Raw genomic sequence first — 21,637 nt, 5'->3', positions numbered from 1 at the left:
GGGGGGGGGGGGGGGGGAAGGAGGAGGCATTCCTCGCATGTGTGCCCTGGACCCACAGGACCTTCCCCAGGGACTCCAGGGTCCTAAGCAGAAGGGCCGCCGGCAGAGCGCCCTCTGCGACCAGAGGTCCCCATTCTGGTGATATTTACAGGAGAGGCTGGCATGTAGGGCTGGAGGACAAGGGACTTTGGAGTGGCTGCTTGTGATGTCTTTTGGAACTTCTGGAAAAGCAGTAGGAAATGAAGCTTTTTGCAGTATCTTGTGACTACAGGTAACCTCGAGCTCAAACACTTGGTTAGAGCTATGGTATGATCATATCTATTCACCAGCCAAGGGCATCTGGAGTCTTGAAGCATTGGGGTAGCTAATTAGTTGGAGAAACTTCTGATTGTAGGGTATCGTAGAAACCTCTAAGTGTGTGTGTCCGTGTTAGTGTTAGAAACTACCTTTTTGCTTTTCCCAAAGCTTCCAGGTTGAAATGTTGCAAGTGAGATCCTTTAGTTGCCTTTTTGGGGCCTAGCCTGTTCATCAGTTGATGGCATTTGGGTTGTTTCCACGTTTGGCCTCGTGGGAATAATGCTCTGATCATTTGTGTATAAGTCTTCGTGTGGGACATGTTTTCAGTGCCCTGGGGTCTAAGCCTGGGAGTGGAATTGCTGGGTCACGTGGAAACCTTCTTTGGAGGTGCTGGCAGACTGAGATCCCTCTTCTTAGCTGAGCTTTTTATGTAAGTAAATTATCTACATATAAAAATGCACGAATCACAAGTGTGCACGTCCACGAATTTTTGTCAGGGGAACTCCCCTACATAACCCACACCCGGGTCAAGGAGCAGAATGCAGCAGGCCCCCAGAAGCCCTCTGTGGCCCCTTCCACCCCTAAAGGGACCATTGTGCATACACACCTCCCACCACAGATGAATGGCCTGTTTGTGAACGTCACATAAATGGAATCTTTTATTTCCAGCTTTTGTCTGACACCCTTAGCTCGTGCACCCTCCAGAAGCAGGCAGTGCTCTGCATTTGGCCCATGGGTGATGCATTTGACCGTCTCCGCGTCCGCGTCCGCGTCCGCGGCATTCCCCCGTGGGTCTGCCCCCTGCCCTGTTTGTCCCCTCTCCTACGGAGAGGCGTCCTGGTGCTTTCCCACGACCCTCCCCCTGTCGCCGCCTCTCTCAGCCCGCCAGTGGCCAGGTGCCCTCAGAGCCTGACAGTTTTTCTGCCAGTGTTCCTCCCCCAGATCAGACCACGCTGCCGTGTTTGCCGCCTTCTCTATCAGCTAATTCCCAGATGACATGGGGAGTTGGAACAGAAAATGCAAACTCAGATGGAAAGACACCGAGCCTCTAGTACGCGGTGAAGGCCGGTCGCGGCAGGGGCGAGTGCTGGGGGATGGGCCGACAGCGTGGGCATCGCACAGACCGCTCCTGCCCTGGCCCCTTCTCCCCTGCGCGTCCCCTTGTGGTGACTTGGCTGCCACTCAGGGCTTAGCTTGTGTTTCCTGTGAGGGGTCAGATGGGCAATATTTTCCGCACGGTGAGCCTTCCAGGCCGCGTCGCGGTTACTGTGCTGGGCCCTGGGAGCACCAAGCAGCCCTAGCCATGGCGTGAACGAAGGCATGTGGCTGCGTGCCCCTAACACTCGATTTTCAAAAACAGGCTGTGGGCTGTATTCGGCCCGTGGGCTGGGGGTCGCCGGGCTTGCTTTATACTGCGCGCATGACTGGGCATCTGCTGCCTCCCAGCCCCTGTCTGAGGTACCAGAGCTCCCTGCAGGCCTGTGCCCCTTACCGAGTGGTGGAAGCGCCATGATCCACTGGGAGAAGGACAGAGACAAGTAGGCCACCTGAAGACCCGCCGGCCGATAGGTGGACGAGGAAAATGTGACATGTACGTCCACTGGCCTCTGAAGTGCAGTCCTGCAGCCACACGGATGGACCTGGAGGATGTTCTGCTGAGTGAAATAGCTGGTCACAGAATGACAAATCTGCGTCATTTCACTTACACGGGACCGAACTCTTCCTCCCGTTGGTTGCTGGGGGCCGGGGGGAGCAGAGATGGGGAGTCGTGGTTCGGTGTATAGAAAGTCTCAGTGACGGAAGATGAAAAATACCTTGAGATCCGCTGTACAACCTTTTGCACAGAGTGCTGTCCCCTGAAAATTTGTCAGCAAGGTGGATCTTGTGTTATTTTGTTAACTACCAATTATTTAAAAACACGAGAAAGAAAGAGAATGCTTTTGGTTGCCAAGGAGGAAGCCTGCAGCTCGCTCTGGGGAAATTAATGCACGTGGCGCAGAGCACGCCAAACAGAACAGGATTTTGGAGAGGGAGAGGACACAGCACACTCAGAAGAATGGATTTCTGCCTGACGTGCTGACAGTCCTGGCGTGGGGAGCTCTGTGTTCGCTGTGGCCTTGATCATGCTTAGAACCTGTCCTTCTTTATCTTGATCTGGGTGATTTCCCACTTTCACTTGTTTTCTAGAAACCATTTTGTTATATGACTATGCGAAGTCCAGTTTTCTTTTAAATGGTACAGATCCCTATTTTGAGGGTGAGCCAACCCACCCAGAGTTGTCTTCAGTATCAGAGTCATAAATCGCCTCACTAATACTGTCCCAGCTAACACAGGCCGTGTTCACTGGGCCCCGGGAGAGATGAGTTTTACTGGACAGGGTCTGTTGTCATCTGCTGCGGAGCACTTGATGTCAGCAGTCATCATACTGCAAGACGGAACCTGTAGATACTTTCTCGCCTGAAAGGATTGGATAAAAGATTTAGATGCCGTGTGTGTCTTGCAGAGTCCCCTTGTAGGTAAATGCGGTTGGGTAGGAGTTGTTACTTTGTCAGGCCAGATACCTCCAACCCACTGAGCCACCCAGGCGCCTCCCCCCCCCCCCCTTTTTTTTTTTTTAAGATTTTCATTTATTTATTTGACAGAGAGATCACAAGTAGGCAGAGAGGCAGGCCAGATACCTCCAGCATGAAATTTGATTCCATCCCATCTCTGTTGGCAGTTTTATCCTCCATCGCTGTTCCTGTCCTCCCCGGAAGTCTGTCCGCGATACCGCAACTAGCTTATCTGTCTTCATTACTCGTCTCCCTCGGGAGCCCGAGGAACACTGTTAAACACTGCTACGTGACAACCCCTTCAACAAACCCAATGGCTTGAAACAATGACCAGTTATTTTTCTTGCGGTCTGCGGGTGGGCTGGGTGATTTGATGGGGCCAAACTCTGCTGATCTTGGCTGACTCATTCGGAAGTCTGTGCTTGGCTGGGCCTAGGTGATCTTGGCTGGCCTCAGCTGAGCTGACCCTGCTCCATTCCATGTGGTCTCTCACCTTCCAGCATTCGAGCCTAGGCTTCTTGTCATGGCAGAGGCAGAGGTCCAGAAAACAAACAAACAACCCCCCCTGCCCCCGCAAACAAGCAGAGTTTGCATTACCTCTTGGGATCTAGACTCGAACGTGCATGCTAATGCCTTCTGTGCTATGTCACAGGCCAGTCCAGATTCACTGCGTGGAGAAACGGACTCTGCCTCTTAATGAGGGGGACCCGGGAAGTCCCACTGAATGTGCGGTAGACCCAGGGAGGCGTAGAGAATACGGCCATTTTTGCAGTCAGCCTGTTGCATAGATCAGGGATCAGCAAACGTTTTCTGTCAATGGTCAAAATAGTAGATGTTTCAGGATTTGTGGGCCACGTAGTCTTTGTTATGACTCCTTGGCCCTGATCTTGTTATGGGAAAGCAGCCATAGACAGTATGTAAATGCCTGGGCATGGTTCGCCTTCCACTAAAACTTCATTTATAAAACCAGGCAGCAGGTGCTGATCCGGACCACGTAGGGCTCTCAGATCCAGGTTCTTGGATGTTGTCCTTCCTGAAACCAAGGCCTTGAGGCCATAAGCATGGGTGGCATCTGTCAGAAGTGCTCATATTGGCGAGAAGAAATAAAAACAGATAAGAGGAGATAAGTGACTCCCTGCTAAGTATCCATTTGGGGTTGTTCCTTGTACCGTAACGGACGCATATAGGTCTTTATTTCTTTATTTCTCAGTTAGCGAGTCCTCAGAGTTCACTTTGTCGCTCCCTGTTTGGCCGGATGCTCCTTCCTCAGCCGTCCAGCTCTCCCAGATGGATTCCAGGTAGAATTCTAACCTGTATGTCCTCTTCTGAGACTTCTCCTGGACCCTTCTGTCTCACTTAATCCTGGAGTCAGAAGTGACCTCAGCATCTCCTCCTGGGCTCCCAGTGAGCCCCGATTAGATCTGCAAGTTAGATCTTGTTTAGTTTCCTTTACCAGTTACACGTCTATGTGTCAGAACCGTGACGTGCTCCATCAAAATGTAAAGATGTTAACTGTCCTCGAGAGTGACTTTTTAGTTCAACCATCATTGCCTGGAGTTGTTGCTTGACTAGAGATTCTGGTTAAATTTCAGGTAACGTGAACTCCCTTTTCATAGAATGTCCAAGTCTCTGCTGTTCTCCTAGGCTGGTTTTTCCTCACGAGGGCTCTCCATTGTGGGTCAACAGTCGGCTGCCTTATTTTTCCCATCAGAGATTTTCTGTGCCACATATAACACAAAGCTATTACCACCTTGTTTTTTGTGGAAATGAGAACGAAGTCTTTGCTTTCTAATTTTACTCCTTCCCTTTTATTAGTGGTTGCTACTGACTTATGCAACATGACTCTTCCCTGGGTACTCATCAACGGGTATACTTTTCAGCTTGGCATGGCTCAGGCCTCAGACTTTTGAAGTTTTAAAGCAGCCGGGTTGCACAGACCGTCAATAAATCACTCACTATCGCCACTTTATTGCTTGTAAGGTGATTACCCCGCTTTGCCCATAGCGACTTTTCAATTTGATTAAAATGCAGTTTCATCAGGTCGTGGTTGAGTCCTCCGTATGTAACAATACATAAAGCAACGAGCGGAGCCCATGCTCCAATATTTTTATAACTGCCCTTCACCTTTTTAACCATCGACTCCAGCACTTTTGTGGTCCTCGTCCTATAATTCACATTTCCATGCTCTTTGCCAAAGTAATTTTTATTTAGTGCTTATTCCAACCTCCTGTCTTTGTGAGACTGTATTACTTTTCCCCCTGCTAACTGGTGGGGGAGCGTTGGTCCTGCTGCAAAGCATTTTCTGCATCTCAACTTAGCTCCTGTGTGATGTGTAAAATCAGGCTCTGATGGCGGTATAACGTGGAAGGTGTCTTGGTTTATTCGGGGTTGTTTTCCAGACCCGGGGAGCCAGGAGAGTGGGAGGAGAATTGTTATCTTAGGCAGGAAAAGGAGAAACTCTCAGCTTGGCTACTGTCCTGGCAGCAGGAGCCCTACTGACTGTATTTTAAGAAAAATGAAAAGTGAGTGCCTGTAACCCTGGTTTCCTTGCCCAGGGCGGTGTGCTGCCAGCCGGGCGTGGCTCCTGGCTTGTCTTGGTCTGTTTGCGCTGCGGTGATCAAATCCCACAGACTGGGGGGCTTCTACACACGAGACATTGTTCCTCACGCTTCTGGAGGCTGGAAGTCTGACATCGGGGTGGGGGGGCGGTGCTGGCAGAGACTCTTCTCCACCAGAGACGTCTCGTTGTGTCCTCACACGACGGAAGGGGTGAGGGAGCACTCTGGGGTCTCTTTTATATAAGGTTTTGTCTTCCCGACCTCGTCACCTCCCAAAGGCCGTACCTCCTAACACCGTCACACCGCGGGGTGGGGTTTCAGCATACGAATTTTTGAGGCGCACACACCAGACCAGAACATGTGGCAGGTTGTCCATCTCCAGGGGGTTCCCCGCCTCTGCCCCGGACCCCCTAAACAGGGCCGCTGCCCTCACGGATTGCCTTGGCTTCCACAGCGAAGAATGTCGCGTCAGCATTTCACTCCGCTCTGGCTGCGCGGTTTGAATCCCCGCGTGCTGCGTACTTCATCTCACCGGAGAACGGATTACGGGTTCGGGGGCAGGCTCTGGATTGGGACCGGCGCGCCCTGCCCTGTTTGCCTCGCAGCCCTCTCGTTTTGACGCCTTGCTCTTTGCAGAACTCGAGGTTTTTCAGAGATGCATGTGGTCAAACTTCATACTTCACGGTTGTGCATTGGCCTCCCCACTAAAATGTACTCGTAACCCCCAAATTGGTACGTGGGGGACTCTCCCGGTTACTCACAGACGTGTGTGCACAGAGTCGCACGAAGTTCGAGTCACCCGAGAAGCACACTCCTGGCCCCGCCATCTTACGTCATTCAGCTCTGACTCTGAACAAGCGTCCTTTGTACAGACTGTTTAATGCCATGTTTTTCACATTTTTGTGCCTTTTTAAAAAAAAATTATTGGTAATTTGCTGTTTGTCATGGGCCCTAAATGCAGGGCTGGAGGGTCTCTGGTGTCTCCAGATGCGAGAAGGCAGTGGTGCGCCTAGTAGAGAGAAGCCGTTGGGCAGATAAACTTCGTTCAGGTATGAATTGTAGTGATGCAGTCGGGATTTCAGTGTGTTAACGAATCAGTGGTATATGTTCAAGAAGAGGTCTTTTTTTTTTTTTTTTTAAAGATTTCATTTATTTGACACAGAGAGAGATCACAAGTAGGGGGGGGGGGGGGTGGGGAGGCAGGCTCCCCGCTGAGCAGAGAGCCCGATGTGGGGTTCGATCCCAGGACCCTGAGACCATGACCTGAGCTGAAGGCAGAGGCTTCACCCACTGAGCCACCCGGGCGCCCCTCAAGAAGATGTCTTAAAACAGAAACACAGAAAGCGGGGTCGTGTATTGACTGGTTTACAAAAACATGACCAGAGGCTTGTAGGAACCCAGCCCTACATAGCACTTAGGGACATCGCTTTGGTAGTCGCTAACTTGTTCGTGGTGATTTATAGAACGTAACAGGTGCAGATAACAAAACTCGACTGAGCTACAGCCTGAAGGTTGGTGTCTCCCCCAAATTCATGTGTTGAAACTCAACCCTCAATGGGATGGTATTAAGAGGTGAGGCCCTTGGGCCATGGTCGGGCCGGGAGAGCTGAGCCCCCACCAGTGGGAAGGGTGTCCCTATAAAAGAGAGCCCGGAGAACTTCACGGTTGTTTCCGACACGTGAAGACACAGCAAGAAGATGGCTGCCTATGGGGGTGCCTGGTGGCTCAGCGGGGAGCCTGCTTCCTCTTCTCTCTCTCTCCCTGCCTCTCTGCCTACTTGTGACCTCTGTCTGTCAAATAAATAAATACATAAATAAATAAATAAATAAATAATAAATAAATATGGCTGCCTATGAACCAGGATGAGGGTCTTCACTGGACACCGACCCTGCAGTGCCTTGATCTTGGACTTCTAGCCTCCAAGACTGCGAGGGAGACATTTCTGTTTCTAAGCCGCCCCGTTACAGCAGCCTGAAGGGGCTAAGACGGAGCGTATCTGTATTTCGTGGCAGCAGAGATGCCCGTGCGGAAGCGATTTCTTGTGTAAGAAATTGCTACGTGCGGCTTGCTCTGCCGTGTCTCTGCGGATGTCCTGAGTGACGGTTTTCATGCCAGGCTTTCTCTCCCAGGTGTAACTAGCATGGTCAATGCTGGAGCGATGAGCGGCTCTGGAAACCTGATGGATTTCCTCGACGAGCCTTTCCCCGATGTGGGGACGTACGAGGACTTCCACACCATCGACTGGCTGCGGGAGAAGTCCCGGGACACCGACAGACACAGAAAGGTGGGTGGCATTCACGAAGACGTGTCGGAGGCGCTCCCTTCGGGGGCGGTCGCCGAGATAGGGTTAGCTCACCTGTCACATGCTGGGCGAGAGTCCGAGGAAGAGAAGAGAAGGGCTAGCGAGGCAGGCAGAGATGTGGACAGGCGATCACGAGGTGGCCCGCTTGGGGCGGGAGGCTGTGTCGTACAGGGGTGCGGTGTGGAGGGCGATGAGGGGACTCCGGAAGCTGAAGATCAAGTACATCCCGTCCTCAACGCCTTGAGGCTGGGTGAGCTCTGGGGCGCCGTTTCTAGACCCTGGTTTCTGCTCTGCAAGGCTGGAGGTCATTCTGTCTGCAGACCGGGGGAGCTGCGTGTGTATGAAAGCACAGACCGCAGGCCTGGCAGCTCGTGGGCCATCAGTCTCCATTTTCGTGGCCACCATACGGCGGGGTGTAAGTGCTGTGCGATCATTCAGGCGGGCCGGTTAGGGAAGGGGTTTTGAGAGATGGTGACATTTCTGTCGGGCCTTGGACGTGGACTAGGACTTTACTACGCGGAGAAAGGAGAAAAGTTTCTAAAATCAGGAGGGGCCCTTTTTTAAGTCACAGAGGCCTGAGAGAATACGGCCCAGTAGACGGTTCAGGAGCTCTGCGGCCTGGGGGAGGGCCCCCCAGGAGGGGAGGTCGTGGGCAGGGGCCGCGCCGGGAACCACCAAGGAGGCATGAAGCCGTGTTTGGGTTTCCTCTTCACCGTCCCAGAGTGGGAGAAAGGCGTACGGCAGAGGGACAGACAGGAAGCTTGGGAGTAAGTTCAGGAGAAAGAGGAAGAAGTTCTGACCAAAGGCAGTGAAGCGCACGCGAGAGAGGCTCGGGGTCAAGAGGTACTGAGGGGAGCCCCTGACCAGATTTGGGGGGGCGTTTATTGGGGATGGGCAGGGAGCAGAGTCCCGGATGCGGCCCCGGCCTCCGTTAGAAAGGGGGTGATGCTCTCGTTGGCCAGAAGGGAGGGCAGGGGAGCAACCGATGTGAGGGGGAGGCCGCTGAGTTCTGTGTCAGCCACCGCGAGTTTGAGCCGTTTTCCCAGCCTGCAGCTGGGGGTGGGGTTGGCAGGCAGCAAGAACTCTGAAGTTCAAGGGTGAGGTCAGGGCTGCGGTGCGGGGGGAGGGGGGCCCGGCCTGTGAGTGGGCGCTGAAGCTGTAGAGGTGGCCGAGGTGGCCTGGGTGGGCGGAGGGAGAGGTAAGGCGGGGGTCAGCGCTCTGGGCCCTGCCGAGATTGAGCGGGTACCCAGGGAGGTGGGGGGCGCCTGGGACAGACAACCGGGGAGAGGCAGGGAGAGGTGAGGGAGGGGCCCCAGCGAAGTGGTGGCGGGCAAGTGAGGCGGAGTCCAGAAGACTCTCCGGCCTCCGGGCTCTGGTGTGCAGACCGTGGGCGAGGGGACGGCCTGGGGCCCGGAGCGGCGGTTGCTGGACTCTGGCCCTTGGGCCAGCCGGGCACCTGCTCCGGTCAGGACAGTTTCCTTGGAACACGGCCGTGCCCACTTGCCGGCACACTCCTCCCGGCTCCGTCTGGGCCGCCGCAGCACAGCTGAGTGCTCGCGACAGAGGCCGGCTGACCCGCAGAGCCCAACATCTTTCCAGAAAATGTTCTAAGGGGTTGTGAGAGGAACGGCGCCTCAGAGCAAGGGTTGGGGGGAGGGGGTGTCCCCACAGTGTGCTCGGACGCGTCCGCCCGCCTGGCAAAGGTGACCCATGCCAGCCAATGCACAGTTCCAGCTGTTAACATCTGACCTTGAAGACAAAAGAAGGCTTCATGAGCAGACCATCCGGGGAGGGTGAAAGTGGTCATTCTGATTTAAAACCGTGACAGGGAATCGCTGTCTCCCTTCAGAATGGCCTCTGAATCATCGGGGTTCAAATCACACTTAGGAAGTTTTGTAATCAAGTGAATCTGGGTGAGGGGCTTCCAAGTCTTCGGCGGTCACCTACCGTGTCTCTCTGCTTCTAGATAACCAGCAAAAGCAAGGAGTCCATATGGGAGTTCATCAAGAGTCTGCTGGATGCCTGGTCAGGCTGGGTGGTGATGCTGCTCATCGGCCTGCTGGCGGGTACGTGGTGGGGGGTGGCGCGCGGGACCCTCCGGGACTGGAGCTCCAGGGGCGGGGCCCCGGAGGCCCAGCTGCCCCGGTTTGGGCTGGTGTTCTAGAAAGGGACCGATTCTCTTTTACCATGTGCAAGGGATCTATTACTTGAAATACCCGGGAGCAGAACCGATGACCGCACCTTTAACATTAAACATACCCCAATAAGGCAAGAGTCCAGGGCATGGAGCCCAGATGCAGTCACTTTTGTACTTGGTGAGCCGGCTCGCTGTGTCCACACAGGCCCTGGAGTGAGTTGTGCACACAGTGGGGAACTCAGAGCACGTTCGAGACATGCACAGGGTTGGAGGGAGGCCCATGGCGAGTACCTCCGGCCCGTGCGTCGATCTGACACTTGGGGATGCTGCGCCCTTTGTTTTTATAACCCCAGCACCAGGCTTGTGAGCAGTTGATGCTTCCAGAGCAAATGGAGGCATATCTGGAGGGGAAACCTGCCCTTTCACTATCAAACGTACCAGCTCTCCGTGGAAACTCTTTCCCGAGATGTAATTCCTTTTAGGAGGCTCTGAAGGTTAATGTCTAAGAAGAAAAAAAACCGAGCACGCTAAAAGTGAGTCCCTTAATAAAAATCACTTACCTGTGATAACATAATAGTGACAGTTACCGGATTGATCAGCGAGTGACTGTCATAAAGGCAGATATAGTAAATGCTCTCAGAAAGACCGAATACTAACGGGGCACAGACACAAACTGTGATGACCGAGGAGCCCGATCTCTGGGCATTCTTTCATTTCTCCCCTACCCCGCTGTGCGGGGTGGGGGGGCTCGCTTGCCGGGAGGGTTCCCGCATTTCCCCAGTTTTAGTGTTCCCTTCCCAGGGCTGTGGTGACAGGGACTCGATTTCATGGCTATCTGGTGTCTCACCACCAATTTGTTTGCTTCCACGAACACCTTTGAAGGCGGGCAGGGTAGGCATTTGCTGTGAATTTTGATGTCTTTATTTAGAAGAGATTTATGAAACTATGTACCGTATCATGATTCTTGGCTTCTAGGCAGGAAAAATAAATAGAGAAAATGAAGAAATCCGGAATAGATGTTCTAGCATCTGCTGGAGCAGACAGCAGAGCGTGGATTTACTGACTCCTGTAAGAGCCCAATTGGGCTCTGTTGAACAAATCTGATACCTCCCTCTTGGTTTCCCCGTCTGCCCAATTTCTGCCAGTCCTTTCTGGAAGACTCCCCTGGGGAATGAAAGCAAAAAATTTTGCTGCCTGGGCTTCAAGAGTCTCCCTGGAGATGGTACCCTAGCATTGGGGAGAGCCTCCCCTCATACCAGCCCCCACCCATGATCCTAATGTGGGGCCAGGGTTGGGGCCCCTCACCCCGGCGAGGGGCGCTCTAGGTACACCCTCCAGAGGAATACAGGAGGCAGTGAGAAGGCGGGGGGGGGGGGGGGGGACACACGCTGACAGTGCACGTGGCTGCAGAGTGCCGGGAAAGGAGAGCCAGCAAATCGTGTCCCCTTCGCTGTGCTCCTCTCCAGCTGTCCTGACAGTGGGGAGGACTCAGGGGTCCCCTGGCTTGGCCAGCCCTCCCTCTGCAGCTCCATCCTGGACGGGGTGTTTTGACACTCTCAATGGCGAGGCCGGCGGCTCTTCTGCGGGGCGCTTATCGGGAGTCCCCACTGGGTGTCGCTGTTGTTCCACCGAACGAACGAAACCCGCCGCTCAGCGCTGCCTCCTGGCGGAGATCAAGATCCAGGCCTGGAGAGAGAGTGGGACTTGGAGCCTCCAGCGCCAGGAGACATTTGAACAAAGACCTAAAGAAGGCGAGGGGGTTAGACCCAGTGATCCTCTGATCTTCTCTCCCTCTCTCGGCCCCGTGCCCCTCGCTCCAGTGCCGGTGTGTGCGTGTTCATGTGCCAGCTTTATTAAGATAGTGTTCACAGTCCACACCGTTCACCTCGTCGGAGTGTACAGTGCGGCGGTTTCTGACACGTTCAGAGTTGCAAAACCCTCAGTGTAGCCCCTTTTAGAACATTCTCTCCGGCTCCCAAAGGACCTGCACAGCCCTGGCTACCAAGGCCCGCGGCCCCCAGCCCCCTCCCAGCCCCAGGAAGCTGCTGACCCTAACTTGTGGCCCCCCACATTGGCCCGGCCTGGCCATCTCGGGGAGGCGGGAGCCTCCCGCACGGGGTCCGGCGATCAGCCTCCGCACTCAGCGCCACGGTGCCGGGCCCCAGCGCGGAGCGGGCAGCAGCTCCGCTTGTTTTTTGCTGCCAAGTTCGAGTGCGCTGTGTGGCTGGAGCCCATCCGACCCGGCCGTTCCGCAGGATGGGGCGCGGGGCTGTTTCTGGTCTTTGGCTCCTGCGAGTAGTGCCGCTGGGAGCATTCACCTGCGCGTGTTGCATAGACGCGTGTGGTCCCGTCTCCTGGGCGCTCGCCCCGGAGTGGACTTGCTGAGTCAGATGGCAGCTGTGTGTTACCTGAGGGACTGCCGCGCTGTTTCCCAGAGGGGCCGCACCGTTGTCACGGGCTGCAGGTTGCTCCCTAGCACTTAGCTGCCTTCTCCCAGAGCCCCTGATTTCCTTCTGCTGTCCAGTGGCCCGTCTCCCTGTGTCGTGCGGTGCTGCCGAGGCAGGGATCTGAGCCTGCTGTGTTCACTGCCATTTCCCAGGGGCGTGGAACAGGGACTAGCTCATAGGCACTTGGTGCTCAGTAACTACCTCTCGAGTAAATGGATCGACCTGGGTTCTCTGATTTTCATTCATTCATTTACTGCCCCATGGAAATGAAGTTCTTGCCACATACTTGATACATAAAACAGTAGACAAGGCAGGTGGCCCTTGCCTGCTTAGAGTGGACACACAGTCTGAACATCTGGCCTGACCCCTACCTTGGTGTGTAAACCGCACTACACAACCCCCCCCACACTTAAGGTCTCGACACCGTACACACACACACACACACACACACACACACACACACACTCGTGATGAGGATATGAGTTATGATGATGGGGGAATGGCCGGAAACTATGCGTAGCCCAGACTTGGACTTCCCAGGAAAGGCTTCCTGGAAGAAGTGATGTAAATATTGAAGCTGGAAGATAAGTAGGAGCTTGCTGGGGCCGGGGCAGGGCAGTGCTGCTAGAGGTGGTGTAGAGAGGCGAAGCAGGGGTGCTCCAGGAACATGGTGTGGGCAGGATGGGGGTGTTAGTGATGGAAAGAGATGAGGCGGGGAGGGTTTGAGGGGCCAGCTGTTCGAGTCTGGCACCTGCAAAGGATTCGGGTGATCTCCCAAGAACAGTGGGCGCTTTCGATGTAATGGGGGAGCAGGGAAGGGCCAACCCTGATGCAGGTGTACGGGTGCAGGTGGGGGACTGATAGTGTTAGAAGGATCCAGTAAAAGTTTGAAAAATTTAGTAGCCTGAAAGTATTCCCTGCCTCTGTAGAAGACTCCGGAACTGTGGGTTATTCAGAAGGAGATCCAAGGTAGCCTCCCGTGGCCCACTGCACACTCTAAGACATCTCACTTCTATCTGCCTTTAAAGTAGTTACCTACTTACATAATAGATCCACAATCCCTTATCCATGATTTTAAAATCCAGAAAGTTCTAACAAGTGGGATTTTCCAAATTTGGTTCCCATTTGGTGGCAAAACCTCACTTAAATGATGAGGCTTTTATGGTCCTCATGCCTCCCTTGTGTCTGGATTGTCAGGTTTGCCTGAGAAATATTTCAAGTGTGTGATCCCAGCATCAGGGCCCAGAAGCCCCTGAGGGGGTAGCCTCATTTATAGAGCCCGTGTACCCTGTTTCTAGGATTTGGAAGGGATGAATTTTGAAAGCTGCTTGGCCCTAGTGGCTTGTGAGAACTTAAGCCCTGAATGTCTGTCGTTCCTGCCGGATTTCAGCCACCCAAGCACCACCTGTCCTCAGCCTCTGTTTCTTGTTGGGGCTGGGCATGGCCTTGGTCACACCGGGAGTGCTCAGGAGACCTCTCTCGTGCCCCATCCACAGCATGGTCCCCCTCTCCCCCGTCAAGGCCTGCCCTGCTGCGGGGCTCCCGCGTTGGCCCCCGGGCCCTGTGTTCTCCCGCCTCATCACAGGACACTTCCTCTGAGTGGCTCTTGCTGCTGCTTCCAGGCACCTTGGCCGGAGTCATCGATCTCGCCGTGGACTGGATGACCGACTTGAAGGAGGGGGTCTGCCTGTCCGCTTTCTGGTACAGCCACGAGCAGTGCTGCTGGACTTCCAACGAGACCACTTTTGAGGACAGGGACAAGTGTCCCCTCTGGCAGAAATGGTCGGAGCTGCTGGTGAATCAGTCGGAGGTGGGTTCCTGGGCAGGGTCCTGGCTGGGAGCCCCTGCCGCTCCGCAGGCACGTTGGAGCAGCCCTGGGCCTTCCGTGGCTGCTCGTGCTCCCTTCCGGTGTCTGTTCTGATGACCGTCCTTGGTTCAGTCCCAGTGCGGCTTGGCTTCTTCTGGCTCTGACGCGCAAACTTGAGTCGGAAAAGCTTTCCCTACTGATTTACGTGCACGATGTATGTGTGTGTTTGTGAAAGTCTTGTTTTTTTTCTTCCCGAGGGGGATGTGCTGACTGTGCTGAAGAAACAGGGCTGCTTTTTACACCTTCCGATATGAAAAGAAGTTATCTTTTTTTTTTTTTTTTTTAACAAAAAAACAGTACCAGCTTTAGTGAGATACGATTCACATTCTACATGGTTTGCCCGTTTAAAGTGTTCAGGGCCCTGGTTTTTAGAAGATTCAGAGTTGTGCAGACCCCCTCCTTCAACGTCACCACAAGACCGTTCTGGAACACCTTCATCATCCCCAAAGAACCGTTGCACCCGTTGGCAGCCACTCCCCATTCCTCCCAACCCACCAGCCCTAAGCAACCCCTGATCTCTTTGTGTCCAAGTGGAGTCCTGCACTGTGCGGAGTAGAGTGCTAAAAAGAACTCTGACTCAGGGTGCCCACCTCTTTCACTCAGCATCCCGTGTTTCGGGTTCGTGCTGTGGGATAAATTGCTGTTCCCTCCTTTCAGTGGCTGAATCCCGTTTCACTGTATGGCTGGACCACACTTAGCCACTCCGTAGTTGATGAATGTGGGCTGCTTCCCCTCTTGTGCCGTTAGGAATGATTTTGTTTTGAGCGTTTGAATACAGGTTTTTGCGTGGGCTTATTTTTCATCTCTCTTGGGGCTCCACTTAGTTGGCAAATTGCTGTGTCCTGTGGTAACTCTGTGTTAAACCTTTGGAGGAGTCTTTTCAAGAGTGAGTTCCCCATTTTCCAGTGCCACCCGCCGTGTGTGTGAGGCTTTCCGTTGGTCCACCTCCTCGCCGGCACTTGTGATTGTCTGGGTTCGATTCTAGCCATCCTAGCATGTGGGACGTGCCGCCCCACTGTGGCTTAAGTACTCGTCTTCCAAGGCATTTTAAGAGTGCATTGCTGAGGATGTTTCTGGGCCTCTGTGATAGGAGGGTCCAGGTAGCTACACACTGGGCGCTTGCCTTCAAGGCACTTAGAGCTTCCCATCTGTACAAAAGTCTTCGTTCGGGAAGAGTTAACTTGTAACTGAATCCAGGGGCCATTACAGTGACTGTGGGTCATGGACAGATCGGAAGCCCAGGTGGGGCGGGGCAGCTAGGTGGGTGGGATCCACAGGAGGGCTAGGGCGAGGGTGTATTTCTAGACGATGGGTGTGCTTTATCCCTCTTCTGCCCTCTACCCCATCCCCAACCACGTGCATCCCCCCCATGGACTTGACCACAGCTGAGGATGGGCCATTTTGCTAAACCTCTTCCTCAGTAGAATTGAAAATTGATTCTTTCCAATCTCAGAAGGAGACAGGGTACTTGAAATCTCCCATGTTCTCAGTGCTCTCCATTTCTTCCCAAAATAAATTCTCTACTTGGGTTGATGGGAATGGGCAGGCAGAATTGGCTAGATACCATATTTTATTTCTTGTTCTTACTTACAATATGTTTTTTTTTTTTTTTTTTTGTTGGGGGAATATGGCTGTTCATCTTTTCAGCCATTTCTAAGATTTATACTTTGATTCAAAGAAGAGCTATTAGTAAGAATGAGAAGTTATTTTTACTCTCAAAAAAGTATGGTTTTAAGTGGCTGGAATGTATTCCTCAGTCTGATCGCTCTTGCACAGGGTGTGAATAAAAGTGATTGCCAAGGCCAGAGCGGTCTCCTGGAATGTGGTTTGGCATTTCCTAGGCGCACGTGTGGCCTTCTCCGTGGCCTGGCTTGTCGGTGACCGCGCTTTCCTTCGCCCCTCACTGGGCTAACCCAGATGGTGGCATGAAGCTGAGGCCACCAGACATGTCCCCACCCTGCAGACCAGGTACTCAGGGTCGAAGATCCCAGACTGCGTGTTCTTCATTTATCAGATAATTTGGAATAAGTGGTTCAGTGCATGAATCTGCAGGAGAAGCTCATGTTTTGCCCTCGAAGTGCTGGCCAGCTTGCCCAAACAACATTTTGCGCCCCCCGCCACCCTCTGTGTCTGACTCGGCAGCCCTGGGATAGGGCCTTGAGTGTCTGCATTTTGCTCACGGGGCCTGGACCACAGCGGGATACGGGGCTGCCACTGGCCTACGGGAGGGCCGAGAGAGGCCAGTGCACTGCGGATGGGACCAGAGGAACCTTCCAGGGGCTCTGCGGCAGAATTTCCGGCATCGCACTGTTCATGACCTTCATCGTGACTGATGAGACCAGCTGCAGGCCCTCTGCCGCACACATGCAGGCACAGATCTCCCCGGGGGAGGGCAGGTGCAAGCAGCTCCCAGAGGGCCCCCCGGGGCTGGGTCGGTGTGTACCTGCCGGCGCAGTGGCAGCCTCTCTGAAAACCGACACTGGCCTCTCTGGGGACACAGGGCCAGCTGAGCAGCTGTCCCTGGCCAAGGCCCTGCGGTCCCCGAGGAGAGGGTGGGCGGGGTGGTGCTGGGCTCTGCCTTTGCTCACGTGTCCTTTCTCGTTTTGTGCGTGTTGTTCAGGGTGCCAGTGCTTACATTCTGAATTACCTCATGTACATCCTGTGGGCACTGCTGTTTGCCTTTTTGGCCGTCTCCCTGGTGCGCGTGTTTGCGCCATATGCCTGTGGCTCCGGTATACCAGAGGTGAGTGGTGGCCCAGTTTCTTCTGTGCCAGTAATATGAAAAGCAAATGCTTAGGTGCCCAGCACGGTCCCGAGCATTTGCTATGTGTTAAATCATTGAGTCCTTACAATGAGCCTGTGAGGTGGGTTCTGCTGTCTTTCACTTGATAGTTGAGGAAACTGAAGCACAGAGAGGTTAAGCAGCTTGCCTGGGGCTGCACAGCTGGTTTGCTACAAGTTGAACCCAGCCGTCTGGCACCAGAATTTATGCTCTGTGTCAGGACTTAACGCTCTTTCTCTTCTCAGATGATTAAATTCTTGTCTTTGCAAGCCACGCATAACTCTCAAACCTGTGCAATCAGTTCATCGACCCCATACCTAAATGTGGCCCTTCAGGAACTTGTCAGTGCACCTGTGAGGTAATGGGGACAAGACAGTAACGGGGGTTTGTCGCTCAGGACGTTGACTGATGAGTCAGCCCTCTTACGAGCGAGCTCCCTTGCCACATTTTCCTCTTCTGGTGACAGGGTAGTAGCAATCTTTAAAAAACTTATTCCACATTCAGGACATGCTCTGTGAACGCACCCCCCAAGTTCAGAGTTCTTACGTTGTCTAGCACTTCCGTGTAACGTGAGCGTGAGGGAAGTGACCTCATCGACCAAGAGGAATGATTGTGATCAAACTTCAGACCCAGGAGGATCTACCAGCTAGAATGATGGTAATCGAGTGAGTTCCTCCAAGAGCCCAGACAGTGAACATTTTAGCCAGAAATAAGTTTAAAAGTTCTTTTTTTAAAAATTTTATTTATTTATTTATCTGAGAGAGAGAGACCTCACAAGCAGGCAGAGAGGCAGGCAGAGAGAGAGGGGGAGGCAGGCTCCCCGCCGAGCAGAGAGCCCGATGCGGGGATCGATCCCAGGACCCTGAGATCATGACCCGAGCTAAAGGCAGAGGCTTAACCCACTGAGCCACCCAGGTGCCCCAGTTTAAAAGTTCTTATATTGGGGTATCTGGGTGGCTCAGTCGGTTCAGAGACCAACTCTTGGTTTCAGCTCAGGTCATGATCTCGGCGTCCTGAGATGAGCCCTGCGTGGGGCTCCATACTTAGCACATAGTCTGCTTGGGACTCACTCTCATTCTGCCCCTGCCCCCTGCGTGTATGCGCGTGTGCTCTCTCTCCGTAAAACAAATCAATAAATATATTTTTTAAAAACTTCTTATATTATCACTATAATCAAGCTGGTGCTTCAGCAGCGCCCCAGAGGTGGAGAAGGTGAGTTTAAAGATGCGACCGGTGGTGGCAACAGATGCACACTGGTCCCTGCTCCCCCACACCCACCCGCTTTGGTGGTCCTTGCCAACACTGCCGCTGTTCTGGACAGTTCCTGGAAAGGGCAGGAGTCCTTGAAAGATTGTCAAAAGAAAAGCCCAACGTTGTCCTGTTCCAGGAAAGAGAGAGAGAAAAGAGAATATGTCAGGCCGACTTTGCGTTGGTTTGCATTAACCTGTTGCTGCAGGAACCGGAAGAGCAAAGCCGTGGCAGGTTCCTGTCGCCTTGGTGAGTCCCTTCTGCTCCCGCGCAGCCCAGGAGTTCCCGCGGGTCCCTGGGGTGTGCAGCATCACATGGACAAAACCGCCGCGCTGCTGGGCCAGACAGCAGCAGGAGCACAACCCTCAGAAATGTCCAGCAGTGATGCCTGTGAAAGAGGTAGAAACCTAGAAAACCAGTAACCCAGGGACCTGGCTCAGTCTTTAAGCCTCTGCCTTCGGCTCAGGTCCCGATCCCGGAGTGCTGAGATCGAGTCTCACTCCGCGCTTAGTGGGGGGTCTGCTTCTCCCTCTGCCTGTCCCTCCCACTGCTTGTGCTCTTTCTCTCTCTCTCTCCCTTACAAATACGTTAATAAAATCTTAAAAGAAAACCCCAGTAGCCCAGCTTACACATGTGAAACGGTTAAGAAACAGACTTGCTAGTGCACGTGTGAACTGGTGGCCGTGGAGGCCCATGCTGTGTGCATTTTGTGCCTTCCAGTCCCGCTCTGTTTGGCTGGGGCCATTTTCCACGTGCATTTCATGTTTCTCCCAGATGAAATTGGGCAAAAACAGACGCGAAATTTGATTATGTTCTAGTTCTTCCCCAGTGCACAAGTCACACTGAAATAAATTTGTGTTTGCAAAAGCAGTGTTACGGAAGAACGGACTGTGTCATATTTGGTGTCTTGGAGCTGAGGCCCCTGGACACTAAAAAGCACAGACTCGCATTGGGCTCTCCGTCCGACGATCCCACTGCCTGACTGTAGGCTCTCTGGGACCCAAACTGCCTTTCCAAAATGAGCAGGTGGCCGATGGGGAATTGGAGAGTTTAAAGCAGTAAGAAAAGGGGTGATGTGCCGTGCCATCTCCCCGTTCCCAACCAGAGACCCCTGGCTCAGCTTGGGATCTTGTAGACAGACAGGGGGCTTGGACGTGAACTCTGTGAGGGGCTCCCTGGACTTGGTCTTTGTCCAAAGAGGGCATGTATTTGTGACAGCTGAACTCGAAAAGAGTTAAATCCAAAGTTGAGTGTGATGATCTCGATGTGGTGGACGTGTAAGGCACACGCTGATATGCATGAAACTTAGGAAAGCAGCAGCCAGAATTATGTAGAGTCTGATTCTGTTTAGACGAAGTCCACACACCGCCACAGTGAAAGCACACACTGTTTACTGACACGCACGTGTGCTAACCGTGTAAAGGCGGGCAAGAAGATGATTGGGCCGGGGGAGGAGGGAGGATCCACCCAGGAAGCCAACACAGGGCTTTCCTAGGTACCCAGTCTTCTCTCCGCTGTGCTGGTGGGTACACGGGTGCTTGTTTCATTAATACAGTTCTAACTACACATTACATGTAACAGATTTGTTTCTCAATTTGTGAAAGAGTTCGCCATAATCTTTTTTTAAAGACTTTATTTAGGGCGCCTGGGTGGCTCAGTGGGTAAACCTCTGCCTTCAGCTCAGGTCATGATCTCAGGGTCCTGGGATCGAGCCCCATGTCAGGTTGTCTACTCAGTAGGGAGCCTGCTTCTCCTCTCTCTCTCTCTCTGCCTGCCTCTGCCTGCTTGTGATTTCTGTCTGTCAAAAAGAAATAAACTCTTTAAAAAAAAAAAATAAAGACTTTATTTATTTGAGAGGGAGAGCGTGCACGCACGAGTTGGGGTGAGGGGGTCGGGGCAGAGGGAGAAGCAGACTCCCCGCTGAGCAGGGAGCCCAATGCTGGGACTTGAAGTCAGGACCCTGGGATCATAGCCTGAGACAAAGGCAGACGCTTCACCGACGGAGCCACCCAGGTGCCCCCACAATAATCTCTTAGGATTATTCCTCCAGGAACCCGTTTGCGATTATAATTTAGTTTTGGTTACTGTGACTCAGCAGTAGCAGAATTCTCACTATTATTATAGGAGAGCTTGCAATCCCTAATTTTAGGGTCCAGCTCTCAGAGGAAAGGGGCGGGGTAAAAAGGAAATATAAATAAATGTCTCACGCGTAAAAAGAGCCTCCTAGTCGAAACCCAGCTAGCTGTGTAAATGGACTTCACTCAGATTGAGCTACAGCCCCCTTCTCCCTCCTGTCACGTGGCGCGCAGCGACAGAGTGCACTTAGGCTCGGGTGCCCTTCGGCAACATTTACCCATTGCTTGTCTTCCCCAGCCTTTGCCTTGGAAACATTTTGATCGCCTAGAATGGGCATTCCTTTGGAAACACTGGTAAAAATGCAGATTGAGAGAACACTGATTTTTGTGTAACAAATGCTCTAGTTTAAGCTCTATGAAGCACCTGAACAATGTCCTTGGACCGGGGAGTTAGAAGTAGGCAAGGGGTTCCTTCTTCCCGTCGCGGTCTGCTTTGTTGGTAGAACCATTGTTGCTCGAAGAAATCACGTCCTCTTAAAACTGACTTTGAACCGATGTTGCAGTTCATTACAAAAAGGAAGCGCTCTCGCAAATACTTACTTGCCAGGAAGGTTTTTACCTTGAACACCTGCGGGTTGGAAAACCACCCCAGTACAGCCCACGACAGCTCTGCCTGATTCAGTCTCTGTTGATTCATACGAATCAAGTGATTAGGTTTTGGCATTTACTGGCAATGAATTTGCTTTCTTTAGTCCCTAATGTGATCATGACAATTCCATAAAATCATTATAGCAAATTACCAAATACCTGTTACATTGTTCATTTCACCGCGTGTCACGGCTGGCAGAGGCTCAGGTAATTTAGATGCTTGTGATCTTCTAAATGGTATCACACTTTCAACTGTACCCTAGGGTCCAAATCCACATTAACTAACTGACAAAAAATTATAGATAATTTTATCCGAGGCAACACAAAAGGGTAGGACTGTGGCAGGCATAATAAAACATCCCTTAAATAAAGAGATCTGAGATCCCCCGAGCACCTGCTCAAATAAGCCCGCTACCCCTAGTTAAAGACCCGCCAGTCTGCCATTAGTTAGGGGCTAGTTCAGGAAACACCGTCCGACTGTGTAGCTAGAAGACCTCACTGGTGCTTTATAGGAAGGAGCTCATTGCGTTCTTTGGAAACGTGTGCTTGCGCACTCCCTCGCTTGGTATTTCTCCATGAATTAAGAAACAGATCTATATCAATAATGCCAGAGATGAAAGTACTCCATTCAGGAGCCTGACGCGAGGCTCGATCCTGTGACCCTGAGATCAGGACCCGAGCTGAAACCAAGAGTCAGACACTTAGCTGACTGAGCCAGCCAGGC

The 21,637-nt window shown here is 52.8% G+C and overlaps 1 protein-coding gene across 4 annotated transcripts in view; it reads left to right on the top strand.

Moving 5' to 3' along the window:
- Window positions 1–21,637, top strand: part of CLCN4 (chloride voltage-gated channel 4) — a 58,956-nt gene that overhangs the window by 17,098 nt on the left and 20,221 nt on the right. For all 4 annotated transcript variants that reach the window (XM_059385777.1, XM_059385776.1, XM_059385775.1 and 1 more), the window contains 4 exons: window positions 7,537–7,691; window positions 9,676–9,775; window positions 13,916–14,103; window positions 16,781–16,903. In XM_059385777.1, coding sequence (XP_059241760.1) covers window positions 7,548–7,691; window positions 9,676–9,775; window positions 13,916–14,103; window positions 16,781–16,903 — 555 coding nt within the window. In that variant the 5' untranslated portion in view covers window positions 7,537–7,547. The remainder of the gene's footprint in view (window positions 1–7,536; window positions 7,692–9,675; window positions 9,776–13,915; window positions 14,104–16,780; window positions 16,904–21,637) is intronic.

Source organism: Mustela nigripes, chromosome X, assembly GCF_022355385.1.
Source record: "Mustela nigripes isolate SB6536 chromosome X, MUSNIG.SB6536, whole genome shotgun sequence".
In the NCBI taxonomy this organism is placed as follows: Eukaryota; Metazoa; Chordata; class Mammalia; order Carnivora; family Mustelidae; genus Mustela; species Mustela nigripes.
Note: the sequence above shows the minus strand (reverse complement) of the source record. Positions and strands in the feature narration are given on the sequence as shown.